This window comes from Balaenoptera physalus, assembly GCF_965194825.1.
Source record: "Balaenoptera physalus genome assembly, contig: HAP1_SCAFFOLD_573, whole genome shotgun sequence".
Lineage (NCBI taxonomy): Eukaryota > Metazoa > Chordata > Mammalia > Artiodactyla > Balaenopteridae > Balaenoptera > Balaenoptera physalus.
The window spans coordinates 46,815-62,822 of record NW_028126165.1 but is presented as its reverse complement, the minus strand read 5'-3'; the positions used below and the strand labels follow the sequence as shown (position 1 = coordinate 62,822).

Here is a 16,008-nt window from a genome sequence, read left to right as displayed (position 1 = left end):
GCTCTCAGGATGTCCTGGCTGCCATGCTGATCAAAGCTTCTACTCTCCCAAGCAAGCTTACCCCACCTGGATTGTCCAGGAGGGAGCCGGTCCAAGTCTGGAAGCCAGTGCCTTCTGGGAGGAGCCAGCAAATCCCATGTTTCCGTGATTATCTCAGCCAAAACTTCCACCTTCTCGGGAAAAACCACCCTGATCCAACAAGATGGTCACGCCCCCCTCTCTGATCTCTGGCACTTGAGGACAAGGGACCAGGACCTGCACCTCCTCAGGACATCCTCCTGGGCCTCCTGGGACTTGCAGACTCCTACTAGCCCCGGTGGCATCCGTCCACGGGTACTACCTGACAACCGCCCTTAGTGGGTGGGTGCAGAAAATCAAACACACAGATCACACAAACACACACGCCCCAGCCATATTTTCACGAATTGGTGGTGTAATTACTCCAATTCCCAACTGTTTCTAAATAAGCTCACTGTCCTCATGTTAATCCACGTGGTGGCAAAAGAACACATTAGAGATGGTTCTGTGTTTCTGTGTGGTTTTTTTGTTTGTTTGCTTCTAAGTTTTCAATTCTCTGCAGCGCAAACGCCCCGAAAATGTTGGGATGGTTGTATTTGGAATCCAAAGCGTTCCTTTCAAACCAAGCTGTGTCATCATCCATCATATGACTTGCTTCATATCCCTCTCCTTCTTCCTCCTCTTCTTCTTCTTCCTCCTCCTCCTCCTCCTCTTCTTCTTCCTCTCTTCTCCTTCTTCCAGATGCCAGTTGACCAGTGAAAGTGAAACCGACTTCGTCTTGTGGACGCCAAGGACAAGCACTGAAATTAAGTTCCTTGGCTTGTGAAACCTACACGTGTGGCCTGCCCCTTTCTCTGCCCTCTCATGCCCCCTTGCATGTGAGCAAGGGGGTGGGTTTCAGGGTACCTCTGAAAAAGTCCCGAACTGTTGACGACCATGGGTAGACCCTAGATAAGCAGTCAAGCTTACTGTGTGAATTATCGGGAACTCAAACCCCAGCCAAGGAAATGCTTTAAGAGTGGGAGGCAATGACGTCCTGGTGGTGATGAACGAAGTGGGAAACGTACTCGAGGAAAGCTAGGCTCCAGGTTCTCTCTCCATTTTGGAAAGTACAGTGACACAGCTAAGCGTGAGGGACTCAGAGTTGGGGAATTCCACGGAGAGCAAAAGTATGTGTGGAATGTGAAAAGGTGTGAAAACGAGAGAGCACTGGACCCCAAGCATTCTGGGAAAGGATGACGAGGGCGGCAGCTTCAAAGGGACCTGGGAGCCTCCGAACAGGCCTTCCATTCCAACGCCCACTTGCCTCACGGGATTCCTTCCAGGTTCTCAATTTGCAAGGAAGGGTTCCCCACCATCTGCGGCTATTTACATAAATAGGGGCGGGGCATCCTCATCCATTATAAATCCTGAGCTTCTCAGCACTGAGCAGTTGGCCAGCAGCTTCCGTGCCATCCGTGTGGGTCTCCCACCATGGATTCGTCCAGCTCGTCCGGCACATACAGCACCTCCACAGGTACGTTGCCCTCAGCATCTGGGCTCTGGGGTTGGGTCCTCCAAATACACTCATGCACCTCCCCACCCCAAGGGTTGATCACCACGAAGGTTGAAGTTTCCCAATGACCACTAATTGGCACGGACAGATATGCTGGGATATGTTTCTGGAATCAGTTGGGCAAAAGGATGCACCTTGGTTTGGGCAATTCACGTACATATTTCTGGTTTGCTGGTTCGTTTGTTTTCCTTCTTGAAATCGACATGGAAGTAGGTAGGCCTGTTGCCTGACAATGGCTTCTCTACCAAAAATCCCAGCCTGTGGTTGCAGTGAATGGAACACGAGTGTTTGAAAACGTTCCCAACTAAACTGACACTCTTTTCCGGTTGACCGTGTTTGGGATTTTGAGTTGGTTTCCCATGTTCTATTCTTGCTGTTGTTACGGATTTGCTCTCTTTGGTTTCGTGTTCCATTCGAACTGGTTTAACTTCCATGGTGTCCATGGAAAGAATCCACATCCAGTATGTATTAAGAATAGAAGAAAAAGAGAGTTTTTCTTTGACCACAACTGAAAGCTAGAGCCTGGGAAACAGAGATTCCAGGAGCACTCGAACTGTCTCTCATTGGACTCCAAGGTAGCCAGTGCAGGAGCCTCTGGAGAGGCAAAATCCGCAGTGTGACACGTTCGTTCCTTGAGTGCTTTCCAAAGATTTTCCTTGGAGCTGGCAGGAAGGAAGGGCGCTTTTAAAGGAAGTCCCCGTTGGTGGTCCGAAACCCTTGCCTTGCCTTGCCTCCTTCCAGGGCGAGACCTGGAGACGACCCTACGTCACCAGCTGCCAGCTGCTAGAGCGGGTGGCCCTTGCAGAAGGGTTGGTGTTGTCCTAGAGTTGGAGAGAGTTCAGGAAACTCAAATCTCAAGGATGTGCAGGACGTGCCTGAAACCACATCCACCCTGGCCATCACGCCCGTCTCCCGCCTTAGAAGGCAGGAAACAAACACGCATCTATCCCCTTGCCACCAGAAAGACGCAACCTCAAATAGGACAGGGATGGGGGGCAGCCCTTCAAGGCTGCACAACTGAAAGAATAGCACACACACACGGCGAGTCAGCAAGACCTTGGGGCCTGGAAAGGGAAACTCATCTTCCGAAGTACACTGGGCTGTTGTGCGTGTGTGGGTGGGCGGGCGCCATCAGACGGGGCCCCACGTTGGTCCTTATCTCAAAAATGTGGGTCTTCTTAACAATCTCCTAGTGCGTTCTGTGTTGGGGGTTGGCTTGTGTGTTTGTCTGGCTTCGTTTGGCTTTCGTCTCGTTTCCTTTCAAATAGTGAAAGCGGATGTGCCCTGTGCGTATGACAGTCCAGAAGCCGGGCTCCTCTCGTTAGCTTAGAGTTCAAGGTAAATCTGGTAGGAGCCATCAAGACTTTCTGAGGCCTCCACAGGTGGACAATCCTTCCACCCATTTTGGTCACGTTAGCCTGTTTTTCTAGGGCTTTCCCCTTCTGCTTGCATGGCGCCCTGTGGATCCTTGGCGAGTGGTGGGGGGATCCCCATAGCCTTGACCCTCAGCTTAGCTTGAGCCCACAGGGTCCCACTCAGCGTGGCTTTCAGGGTGTGCCCACGGTTGTTCCAAATGCAGAGTCTTCCCCTGGCTTAGAGGTTTTTCACGTGGCACAAGGACCAGCGCTGTGCCGGTACCAGTGGTTTGCACCTCCATGGATTCGCCCCTGACACATTCCCCCTTTTCTCTCCCACAGGCCGACTCTCAAGGCCATCGCGAAGGAGGAGGCTGGTTCTGAGGCTGAGTCAGAAGGACACCCTGCAAGCACTCTTTCAACAGAACCCCTACCCCGGGATAACGACCAGAGAACGGCTGGCACGAGAACTGGGCATTCCAGAAAGCAGAATTCAGGTACGTCCGAGTCTCTCGATCCATTCTCCCTCTCGGGGTCCATGGCCAGACGCAAGTCGCCCTACGCCAGCTGGAGTCCTTGCCCTGGGGGCTTCCTCTTCTGGGTGCTCCAGACAGCAGGGACTCGAATCTGGGCAAGGAAGGTGGCTCCCTTTGGAAAACGTGGCCAGACTGAGCTGTGTGGCGAGAGGTCCATTCAAATGGGTGGTCAAGAATAAAGGGCGAGGGGCCAAGGAAGCAGGAGGGCCTGGTGGTGCCAGGGAGGTGTTCCCTTGATGGCTGGCTTCCAAGGAACTAGCCGTGCTGAAGACTTCCCTCTCTGGGCAGGTTGGAGAGGAGTCACCAAAGGTAGGAACACCTCGCCTGCGACCTTACAAAGCGTCGCCAAAGACTGATTGGCTTTCCCTACGAACACGTTTTCTCAGGGTGTCACATTTTCCACACACCACCGTCAGAAACGTCTAAAAACATGCACACACACACGCACACAAGCACAGGTCCACACTGCGGTTCGGCCTCGGGGAATGAGGTAGCATGCACACGGCTTCACTGTTGAAGACAAGGACACATATTCTGAAGATGGGGAGCGGGTACATAAGAGTCTCCTGACCTAAGAGTGATGGAGGCATGTAGTCCCTGAGAAGTGACTGTCAATGAGTAGTTCCCAGGCAGCATGGGAAGTGTGGTTTTCATGGGGGCACTTGCTAATGGATATGATTGCGTGTTATGAGACAGTACTGCCTGTGGGGACATAAGAGAGGCAGGGAACCATGAATCGGGCATGGACCGTGCCAAAGGGGAGGCAAAGAGAGCAAATGAGGGAAAGGAGATTGAGCCTGAGAGCCTGGGACAGAGACAGAGAGAGGGGAAGGCAGGCAGGCAGGCAGGTGGGCAGGCGGGCGGGTGGCAACAGAGACAGACGTCAACAGGTAGATGCGGAGAATCGTAGACGGAGACCAAAAGACCCAGAGACAAACTGGTAGTTTTGATGAGGAGGGGTGGGGCGGGGGAGAGAGAGAGAGAGAGGTAGCTATCCATCCCATTCTGACTGTGGGAAAGCAAGCATTGTCTCCTCCTGTGTCACAAGTCGTTACTCTGGACACCAGTAAGGTGACTCGAAGAGGAAGGATTATTTTCACGGACACAGATTGTGTATTCTGGAATCTGGTGCACTTCTTCAGAGGTGAAAGCGGGAGTCTACATTCTACCTGCCAGTGAGAGTTCAGTCCCTTTGACTCGTAAATATTTACACTGGGGGCAGAGGGGCCGTACTGGGTCTCCATTAGTCGGCTTGTTGCTGGCTGGCTGGCTGGCTGGCGCGTTTGTGCGTTTGTGCTATGGTGCATCCCTGCAATCGATCTTGGAAGTACGTGCATGAGCATTGAATGACAAGGCTTTCTTTCTTTGTACCCAGGTTTGGTTTCAAAACCAACGGGGAAGACGCCTGAAGCAGAGCCGATTGCTGTCGGAGAATGCCTTCAAAGGAGGGCAGTCGCAGCCGCTGCGGCCGCCACCGCCTCAGGCTTTGACTCGAGGTAAGTACCCAGCAATCCAAAGGCATTTCCCCAGAGCATCCCCTTGAGACACAATCATCTCTGAACGTGGATGACCGTGGGGGGCCAAGAACGCTTCAGAGAGGAAACCATGATATCTTGGCTTCTTGCCCCATTCCTGTTCCACACAGGAGCATCATGGCCCTGTTGGAGGGTGGGGAGCTGCATGGCCGGGAAGGCTTGGAATCTTCGGGTCCGGAACCTGCCCGGATGTGCAGAAATCCCTTCTTCCATCACATGGGGCATTTTCACATAGCACTGAATAAGATGTATCGATGTATCGATCTTGATCTATGACATACCACTTCCTACATACCACACACTGCATCTGCTGTGAATGTGCTGCAGTTGGCCTGAATGTCCTCTCTTCTCTGTGTGTTCTTCTTCAGAAAGCTTGGGAAGAGAGGCCAGGCGAAAGAGGACTTTCATCTCTCCTTCTCAAACAAGGGTCCTTGTGCAAGCCTTTGAGAGGGATCGATTTCCATCTATTGCTGCCAGGGAAGAATTGGCTCACCAGACAGGAATTCCCGAACCTCGAATCCAGGTAAGTTCTCCACCAGTGGGTGGGACTTGGGTTCTCCCACGAGGAAGGAGTGTTAAACCTTGTGACGGGTTGCTGCTGGATATAGGTAGGCTTGGCGAGGGGGGATTGGGAGGAGGTTCCCTTCGTCCTACGAATACACTAAGGGGGCTGATCTGAAGGCATCCCTTTCCGGAAGAGGAGAGGGCAATGGAAGTCCTGGGCAGCCAGAGAGGGGCCTGAGGTTGTAGCCGGTCAATGACGGCTCTCCTCAAAGCCAGGGGTGGGGACGGGTGGGGTGGGTCCTGTGTTGCCCTGACGTCCTCCCGCATTTTCAAGAGCCAAGGCGAAAGCTCTAGGTAAAATGGCCCTTAGATGAGGCCCACCAGTACTTGCCATGGACCTGACAGATTGGAGGGCAGGGCAGGGCAGGGCAGGGCGGGCCGGGGCGGGGCCGGCCGGGGATGGGGCGGCGGCAAGTAGATCTGGACTGTCGCGCTGCTAATGTTCCTGTCTCCCCATATGGTTCCCTAGATATGGTTCCAGAACCGAAGAGCTCGGCACCCAAAGCAGAGCGCTAGTGGGCCTGTGAATGCCCTGGCCGAAGGACCAGATGCCACATCAGCCGTGACTGCCCTGTCGGACCAAAGCCCCCCGCCCACTGTCCATAGCAGCTCTCATCGTTATCCTCCCTCTCATGCACCTGAGAGCACGCAATCCTTTGCTGCGGCCACTCCTGTTTTCTCCCCCACCTTTCTTGTGCCAGGGGCTGCCTCTGGGTGCTGTGTGGGCCACCCGTTGATGTTCATCGTGGTCCAGCCCAGCCTGGCAGCACTTCAGGGATGCCAGAACCCGCAGCCTCTTCCGGCCACAGTTCCATGGGGCGAAGGGACACATGCTGTCATCGCCAGTGGGCAGCCTGCCCAGGGGGCCATCGTGCCGCCTGCACCGCCAGAGACACACTTCTGGCCGCAGCAGCCAACCTCAAGTGAAGAGACATCTCCCCAGCTGGAGCAACAGCCCCAGCACTCAGCCCTTCCAGGCTCTTCAAGCCTCCTGGACGAACTCTTGTCAGACGCGGACATTCTGGACAAGGCAGGCCCATTTCTGAATGCGGACGCAGAGGAAGAGGAACTTGCGGCAACCCTGGAAGCCCCCCTCAGCGAGGAAGAATTCCAGGCCTTGCTCGACATGCTGCCAGGCTCCCCAGTGCCACAGGCTTAGGGGGAGGTAGGAAGACCTTCCCCCGAGCCCCGTTCAAGCCTCCTTTCCTGGGAGGCAGAGCCACGGGCGAGAGAAAGGAGAAGGAACAAGCAACGCTCATGATAGTGTCTGGCAGGGCGACCAAGGCAAGAAGACTGTCGACGGCAACTGCGTTGTGTCTACGAGCAATGCCGTGCTCCACACGGACTGTCAGGAAGCATGGGCACCAGGAGCGACACCACCTCTGAAGCCTCAAGGGACTCTAGCCTTCCAATGACAACGAGGAGGACCCAAGGCTGAACTGGATTTCCCCGTTGTATGTGACATTCCATTGATCCAATCAATAAATCTTGGCACTCAGTTCAAGTTCTTGGTTGTGCTTTGGTCGCTTTGTATTCTCCCGCGTTTCCTCGGGGAGGTGAAATCCCTCCCTTGGCCTGGGACAGCACGGGAAGGTGGTCCAGACGCCCCTGTCTAGTCCCGTAGCTTGTAGCCACAAACACACCCTAGTGGAATCACGAAAACCGTCTCTCAGTGACAGCCTTCACTTGGTTTCTGGGGGCATGGTGTGGAAGTGTTCCTCAAGGGCATCGTCCTTGCACACAAGGACAGAACTATGCAAATACTTTCATTGACAGAGTTCATAGTAACAACTGTGCCCGGTTTATTATGCAGGCAAATAATCTCTCTCCGTCCCTCCCTCTCTCTCATTGTCTGTCTACGGCCACACACTACACGCACACACCTCTCAAAAGATAAGCCGTGTTACAACTAAAGCGATGCACAAAGGAAATGAAAAACCAAATGCCTGTGGCATCTTAACGTTGTGGCCGGTGATCCCTTCCACTGCTTCTTTCAAAAATATTTTCCAACACATGTGCCTCGTACACTCTGTGTTGAGTGATTCTCCATTGGCTCAATCCGTGCTCCCCATGTCCAGCACGGGTGTGTCAGCGGCACGAAGTAGGAAAATAATCTGAGAGTTGCCACTTGAATGTGTATACACCGATGTATCTGAGTCTCTAGCTACAACTGCATCCGGGTCTCTAGCTCTATAGTGTGTATATCTCTGCAGACACATCTAGTCCTCAGCTCCCTCCCAGTCACTCCTCTGTCTTAGGCTCCCCTTTCTCCAGAGCTCTAGAGCAATATACAGCCCTCTCTCTCTGTCTCTCTGTATCTCTCTCTCTCTCTCTCTCTGTCTCTCTCTTCCTCTCTCTCTCTCTCTCTATCTCTCTCCTTCTTTTCGTTGGGCAGAAAGGAAGTGTCAGTTTCAAGGGGCACACAGTTGGCATAGGGCTTCTGGGAAAAGAATCTGGCCACGGTAGCCTCAGGACAAGTATGACTGGAGATGCGGTAAGAGGAGACAGCTTATGGAAAAGATGGTGCTTTCAAGAGGGCGGGAGGAACACTGGGTCACAGTGTGCCGGGAAACACTGAGATCCTTGTGGGTGGCAGGACTTGCACAGACGCTAGCTAGAGCTAGGAGCTGTGGCTTTACCATCTTGGGGGTTCAATGCTGGCTGCTCCAGCGAAATCTCGGAGCCCAGGGACGGGCAGCGGAACGTCCACAGGGAGGCCACTGGTAGACTGTGCATAAACACACCTGCGGGCTCTCAGGATGTCCTGGCTGCCATGCTGATCAAAGCTTCTACTCTCCCAAGCAAGCTTACCCCACCTGGATTGGCCAGGAGGGAGCCGGTCCAAGTCTGGAAGCCAGTGCCTTCTGGGAGGAGCCAGCAAATCCCATGTTTCCGTGATTATCTCAGCCAAAACTTCCACCTTCTCGGGAAAAACCACCCTGATCCAACAAGATGGTCACGCCCCCCTCTCTGATCTCTGGCACTTGAGGACAAGGGGCCAGGACCTGCACCTCCTCAGGACATCCTCCTGGGCCTCCTGGGACTTGCAGACTCCTACTAGCCCCGGTGGCATCCGTCCACGGGTACTACCTGACAACCGCCCTTAGTGGGTGGGCGCAGAAAATCAAACACACAGATCACACAAACACACACGCCCCAGCCATATTTTCACGAATTGGTGGTGTAATTACTCCAATTCCCAACTGTTTCTAAATAAGCTCACTGTCCTCATGTTAATCCACGTGGTGGCAAAAGAACACATTAGAGATGGTTCTGTGTTTCTGTGTGGTTTTTTTTTGTTTGTTTGCTTCTAAGTTTTCAATTCTCTGCAGCGCAAACGCCCCGAAAATGTTGGGATGGTTGTATTTGGAATCCAAAGCGTTCCTTTCAAACCAAGCTGTGTCATCATCCATCATATAACTTGCTTCATATCCCTCTCCTTCTTCCTCCTCTTCTTCTTCTTCCTCCTCCTCCTCCTCCTCTTCTTCTTCCTCTCTTCTCCTTCTTCCAGATGCCAGTTGACCAGTGAAAGTGAAACCGACTTCGTCTTGTGGACGCCAAGGACAAGCACTGAAATTAAGTTCCTTGGCTTGTGAAACCTACACGTGTGGCCTGCCCCTTTCTCTGCCCTCTCCATGGCATGTGAGCAAGGGGGTGGGTTTCAGGGTACCTCTGAAAAAGTCCCGAACTGTTGACGACCATGGGTAGACCCTAGATAAGCAGTCAAGCTTAGTATGTGAATTATCGGGAACTCAAACCCCAGCCAAGGAAATGCTTTAAGAGTGGGAGGCAATGACGTCCTGGTGGTGATGAACGAAGTGGGAAACGTACTCGAGGAAAGCTAGGCTCCAGGTTCTCTCTCCATTTTGGAAAGTACAGTGACACAGCTAAGCGTGAGGGACTCAGAGTTGGGGAATTCCACGGAGAGCAAAAGTATGTGTGGAATGTGAAAAGGTGTGAAAACGAGAGAGCACTGGACCCCAAGCATTCTGGGAAAGGATGACGAGGGCGGCAGCTTCAAAGGGACCTGGGAGCCTCCGAACAGGCCTTCCATTCCAACGCCCACTTGCCTCACGGGATTCCTTCCAGGTTCTCAATTTGCAAGGAAGGGTTCCCCACCATCTGCGGCTATTTACATAAATAGGGGCGGGGCATCCTCATCCATTATAAATCCTGAGCTTCTCAGCACTGAGCAGTTGGCCAGCAGCTTCCGTGCCATCCGTGTGGGTCTCCCACCATGGATTCGTCCAGCTCGTCCGGCACATACAGCACCTCCACAGGTACGTTGCCCTCAGCATCTGGGCTCTGGGGTTGGGTCCTCCAAATACACTCATGCACCTCCCCACCCCAAGGGTTGATCACCACGAAGGTTGAAGTTTCCCAATGACCACTAATTGGCACGGACAGATATGCTGGGATATGTTTCTGGAATCAGTTGGGCAAAAGGATGCACCTTGGTTTGGGCAATTCACGTACATATTTCTGGTTTGCTGGTTCGTTTGTTTTCCTTCTTGAAATCGACATGGAAGTAGGTAGGCCTGTTGCCTGACAATGGCTTCTCTACCAAAAATCCCAGCCTGTGGTTGCAGTGAATGGAACACGAGTGTTTGAAAACGTTCCCAACTAAACTGACACTCTTTTCCGGTTGACCGTGTTTGGGATTTTGAGTTGGTTTCCCATGTTCTATTCTTGCTGTTGTTACGGATTTGCTCTCTTTGGTTTCGTGTTCCATTCGAACTGGTTTAACTTCCATGGTGTCCATGGAAAGAATCCACATCCAGTATGTATTAAGAATAGAAGAAAAAGAGAGTTTTTCTTTGACCACAACTGAAAGCTAGAGCCTGGGAAACAGAGATTCCAGGAGCACTCGAACTGTCTCTCATTGGACTCCAAGGTAGCCAGTGCAGGAGCCTCTGGAGAGGCAAAATCCGCAGTGTGACACGTTCGTTCCTTGAGTGCTTTCCAAAGATTTTCCTTGGAGCTGGCAGGAAGGAAGGGCGCTTTTAAAGGAAGTCCCCGTTGGTGGTCCGAAACCCTTGCCTTGCCTTGCCTCCTTCCAGGGCGAGACCTGGAGACGACCCTACGTCACCAGCTGCCAGCTGCTAGAGCGGGTGGCCCTTGCAGAAGGGTTGGTGTTGTCCTAGAGTTGGAGAGAGTTCAGGAAACTCAAATCTCAAGGATGTGCAGGACGTGCCTGAAACCACATCCACCCTGGCCATCACGCCCGTCTCCCGCCTTAGAAGGCAGGAAACAAACACGCATCTATCCCCTTGCCACCAGAAAGACGCAACCTCAAATAGGACAGGGATGGGGGGCAGCCCTTCAAGGCTGCCCAACTGAAAGAATAGCACACACACACGGCGAGTCAGCAAGACCTTGGGGCCTGGAAAGGGAAACTCATCTTCCGAAGTACACTGGGCTGTTGTGCGTGTGTGGGTGGGCGGGCGCCATCAGACGGGGCCCCACGTTGGTCCTTATCTCAAAAATGTGGGTCTTCTTAACAATCTCCTAGTGCGTTCTGTGTTGGGGGTTGGCTTGTGTGTTTGTCTGGCTTCGTTTGGCTTTCGTCTCGTTTCCTTTCAAATAGTGAAAGCGGATGTGCCCTGTGCGTATGACAGTCCAGAAGCCGGGCTCCTCTCGTTAGCTTAGAGTTCAAGGTAAATCTGGTAGGAGCCATCAAGACTTTCTGAGGCCTCCACAGGTGGACAATCCTTCCACCCATTTTGGTCACGTTAGCCTGTTTTCCTAGGGCTTTCCCCTTCTGCTTGCATGGCGCCCTGTGGATCCTTGGCGAGTGGTGGGGGGATCCCCATAGCCTTGACCCTCAGCTTAGCTTGAGCCCACAGGGTCCCACTCAGCGTGGCTTTCAGGGTGTGCCCACGGTTGTTCCAAATGCAGAGTCTTCCCCTGGCTTAGAGGTTTTTCACGTGGCACAAGGACCAGCGCTGTGCCGGTACCAGTGGTTTGCACCTCCATGGATTCGCCCCTGACACATTCCCCCTTTTCTCTCCCACAGGCCGACTCTCAAGGCCATCGCGAAGGAGGAGGCTGGTTCTGAGGCTGAGTCAGAAGGACACCCTGCAAGCACTCTTTCAACAGAACCCCTACCCCGGGATAACGACCAGAGAACGGCTGGCACGAGAACTGGGCATTCCGGAAAGCAGAATTCAGGTACGTCCGAGTCTCTCGATCCATTCTCCCTCTCGGGGTCCATGGCCAGACGCAAGTCGCCCTACGCCAGCTGGAGTCCTTGCCCTGGGGGCTTCCTCTTCTGGGTGCTCCAGACAGCAGGGACTCGAATCTGGGCAAGGAAGGTGGCTCCCTTTGGAAAACGTGGCCAGACTGAGCTGTGTGGCGAGAGGTCCATTCAAATGGGTGGTCAAGAATAAAGGGCGAGGGGCCAAGGAAGCAGGAGGGCCTGGTGGTGCCAGGGAGGTGTTCCCTTGATGGCTGGCTTCCAAGGAACTAGCCGTGCTGAAGACTTCCCTCTCTGGGCAGGTTGGAGAGGAGTCACCAAAGGTAGGAACACCTCGCCTGCGACCTTACAAAGCGTCGCCAAAGACTGATTGGCTTTCCCTACGAACACGTTTTCTCAGGGTGTCACATTTTCCACACACCACCGTCAGAAACGTCTAAAAACATGCACACACACACGCACACAAGCACAGGTCCACACTGCGGTTCGGCCTCGGGGAATGAGGTAGCATGCACACGGCTTCACTGTTGAAGACAAGGACACATATTCTGAAGATGGGGAGCGGGTACATAAGAGTCTCCTGACCTAAGAGTGATGGAGGCATGTAGTCCCTGAGAAGTGACTGTCAATGAGTAGTTCCCAGGCAGCATGGGAAGTGTGGTTTTCATGGGGGCACTTGCTAATGGATATGATTGCGTGTTATGAGACAGTACTGCCTGTGGGGACATAAGAGAGGCAGGGAACCATGAATCGGGCATGGACCGTGCCAAAGGGGAGGCAAAGAGAGCAAATGAGGGAAAGGAGATTGAGCCTGAGAGCCTGGGACAGAGACAGAGAGAGGGGAAGGCAGGCAGGCAGGCAGGTGGGCAGGCGGGCGGGTGGCAACAGAGACAGACGTCAACAGGTAGATGCGGAGAATCGTAGACGGAGACCAAAAGACCCAGAGACAAACTGGTAGTTTTGATGAGGAGGGGTGGGGCGGGGGAGAGAGAGAGAGAGAGGTAGCTATCCATCCCATTCTGACTGTGGGAAAGCAAGCATTGTCTCCTCCTGTGTCACAAGTCGTTACTCTGGACACCAGTAAGGTGACTCGAAGAGGAAGGATTATTTTCACGGACACAGATTGTGTATTCTGGAATCTGGTGCACTTCTTCAGAGGTGAAAGTGGGAGTCTACATTCTACCTGCCAGTGAGAGTTCAGTCCCTTTGACTCGTAAATATTTACACTGGGGGCAGAGGGGCCGTACTGGGTCTCCATTAGTCGGCTTGTTGCTGGCTGGCTGGCTGGCTGGCGCGTTTGTGCGTTTGTGCTATGGTGCATCCCTGCAATCGATCTTGGAAGTACGTGCATGAGCATTGAATGACAAGGCTTTCTTTCTTTGTACCCAGGTTTGGTTTCAAAACCAACGGGGAAGACGCCTGAAGCAGAGCCGATTGCTGTCGGAGAATGCCTTCAAAGGAGGGCAGTCGCAGCCGCTGCGGCCGCCACCGCCTCAGGCTTTGACTCGAGGTAAGTACCCAGCAATCCAAAGGCATTTCCCCAGAGCATCCCCTTGAGACACAATCATCTCTGAACGTGGATGACCGTGGGGGGCCAAGAACGCTTCAGAGAGGAAACCATGATATCTTGGCTTCTTGCCCCATTCCTGCTCCACACAGGAGCATCATGGCCCTGTTGGAGGGTGGGGAGCTGCATGGCCGGGAAGGCTTGGAATCTTCGGGTCCGGAACCTGCCCGGATGTGCAGAAATCCCTTCTTCCATCACATGGGGCATTTTCACATAGCACTGAATAAGATGTATCGATGTATCGATCTTGATCTATGACATACCACTTCCTACATACCACACACTGCATCTGCTGTGAATGTGCTGCAGTTGGCCTGAATGTCCTCTCTTCTCTGTGTGTTCTTCTTCAGAAAGCTTGGGAAGAGAGGCCAGGCGAAAGAGGACTTTCATCTCTCCTTCTCAAACAAGGGTCCTTGTGCAAGCCTTTGAGAGGGATCGATTTCCATCTATTGCTGCCAGGGAAGAATTGGCTCACCAGACAGGAATTCCCGAACCTCGAATCCAGGTAAGTTCTCCACCAGTGGGTGGGACTTGGGTTCTCCCACGAGGAAGGAGTGTTAAACCTTGTGACGGGTTGCTGCTGGATATAGGTAGGCTTGGCGAGGGGGGATTGGGAGGAGGTTCCCTTCGTCCTACGAATACACTAAGGGGGCTGATCTGAAGGCATCCCTTTCCGGAAGAGGAGAGGGCAATGGAAGTCCTGGGCAGCCAGAGAGGGGCCTGAGGTTGTAGCCGGTCAATGACGGCTCTCCTCAAAGCCAGGGGTGGGGACGGGTGGGGTGGGTCCTGTGTTGCCCTGACGTCCTCCCGCATTTTCAAGAGCCAAGGCGAAAGCTCTAGGTAAAATGGCCCTTAGATGAGGCCCACCAGTACTTGCCATGGACCTGACAGATTGGAGGGCAGGGCAGGGCAGGGCAGGGCGGGCCGGGGCGGGGCCGGCCGGGGATGGGGCGGCGGCAAGTAGATCTGGACTGTCGCGCTGCTAATGTTCCTGTCTCCCCATATGGTTCCCTAGATATGGTTCCAGAACCGAAGAGCTCGGCACCCAAAGCAGAGCGCTAGTGGGCCTGTGAATGCCCTGGCCGAAGGACCAGATGCCACATCAGCCGTGACTGCCCTGTCGGACCAAAGCCCCCCGCCCACTGTCCATAGCAGCTCTCATCGTTATCCTCCCTCTCATGCACCTGAGAGCACGCAATCCTTTGCTGCGGCCACTCCTGTTTTCTCCCCCACCTTTCTTGTGCCAGGGGCTGCCTCTGGGTGCTGTGTGGGCCACCCGTTGATGTTCATCGTGGTCCAGCCCAGCCTGGCAGCACTTCAGGGATGCCAGAACCCGCAGCCTCTTCCGGCCACAGTTCCATGGGGCGAAGGGACACATGCTGTCATCGCCAGTGGGCAGCCTGCCCAGGGGGCCATCGTGCCGCCTGCACCGCCAGAGACACACTTCTGGCCGCAGCAGCCAACCTCAAGTGAAGAGACATCTCCCCAGCTGGAGCAACAGCCCCAGCACTCAGCCCTTCCAGGCTCTTCAAGCCTCCTGGACGAACTCTTGTCAGACGCGGACATTCTGGACAAGGCAGGCCCATTTCTGAATGCGGACGCAGAGGAAGAGGAACTTGCGGCAACCCTGGAAGCCCCCCTCAGCGAGGAAGAATTCCAGGCCTTGCTCGACATGCTGCCAGGCTCCCCAGTGCCACAGGCTTAGGGGGAGGTAGGAAGACCTTCCCCCGAGCCCCGTTCAAGCCTCCTTTCCTGGGAGGCAGAGCCACGGGCGAGAGAAAGGAGAAGGAACAAGCAACGCTCATGATAGTGTCTGGCAGGGCGACCAAGGCAAGAAGACTGTCGACGGCAACTGCGTTGTGTCTACGAGCAATGCCGTGCTCCACACGGACTGTCAGGAAGCATGGGCACCAGGAGCGACACCACCTCTGAAGCCTCAAGGGACTCTAGCCTTCCAATGACAACGAGGAGGACCCAAGGCTGAACTGGATTTCCCCGTTGTATGTGACATTCCATTGATCCAATCAATAAATCTTGGCACTCAGTTCAAGTTCTTGGTTGTCCTTTGGTCGCTTTGTATTCTCCCGCGTTTCCTCGGGGAGGTGAAATCCCTCCCTTGGTCTGGGACAGCACGGGAAGGTGGTCCAGACGCCCTATTCTAGTCCCGTAGCTTGTAGCCACAAACACACCCTAGTGGAATCACGAAAACCTTCTCTCAGTGACAGCCTTCACTTGGTTTCTGGGGGCATGGTGTGGAAGTGTTCCTCAAGGGCATCGTCCTTGCACACAAGGACAGAACTATGCAAATACTTTCATTGACAGAGTTCATAGTAACAACTGTGCCCGGTTTATTATGCAGGCAAATAATCTCTCTCCGTCCCTCCCTCTCTCTCATTGTCTGTCTACGGCCACACACTACACGCACACACCTCTCAAAAGATAAGCCGTGTTACAACTAAAGCGATGCACAAAGGAAATGAAAAACCAAATGCCTGTGGCATCTTAACGTTGTGGCCGGTGATCCCTTCCACTGCTTCTTTCAAAAATATTTTCCAACACATGTGCCTCGTACACTCTGTGTTGAGTGATTCTCCATTGGCTCAATCCGTGCTCCCCATGTCCAGCACGGGTGTGTCAGCGGCACGAAGTAGGAAAATAATCTGAGAGTTGCCACTTGAATGT

The 16,008-nt window shown here is 53.7% G+C and overlaps 2 protein-coding genes across 2 annotated transcripts; both read left to right on the top strand.

Moving 5' to 3' along the window:
* Window positions 1–1,491: 1,491 nt before the first annotated feature.
* LOC309653545 (double homeobox protein 4-like protein 4) lies at window positions 1,492–6,722 on the top strand (the record flags this gene model as incomplete). The annotated part of the gene is made up of 5 exons (XM_082478467.1): window positions 1,492–1,534; window positions 3,271–3,425; window positions 4,840–4,960; window positions 5,368–5,522; window positions 6,033–6,722. The coding sequence occupies 5 exons, from the start codon at window positions 1,492–1,494 to the stop codon at window positions 6,720–6,722; spliced, it is 1,164 nt and encodes a 387-aa protein (XP_082334593.1).
* Window positions 6,723–9,800: 3,078 nt separating this feature from the next.
* On the top strand, window positions 9,801–15,031 carry LOC309653542 (double homeobox protein 4-like protein 4; the record flags this gene model as incomplete). Its single annotated transcript, XM_082478466.1, has 5 exons — window positions 9,801–9,843; window positions 11,580–11,734; window positions 13,149–13,269; window positions 13,677–13,831; window positions 14,342–15,031. 5 exons carry the CDS (start codon window positions 9,801–9,803, stop codon window positions 15,029–15,031), a joined length of 1,164 nt encoding a protein of 387 aa, XP_082334592.1.
* Between the last annotated feature and the right edge of the window lie 977 nt (window positions 15,032–16,008).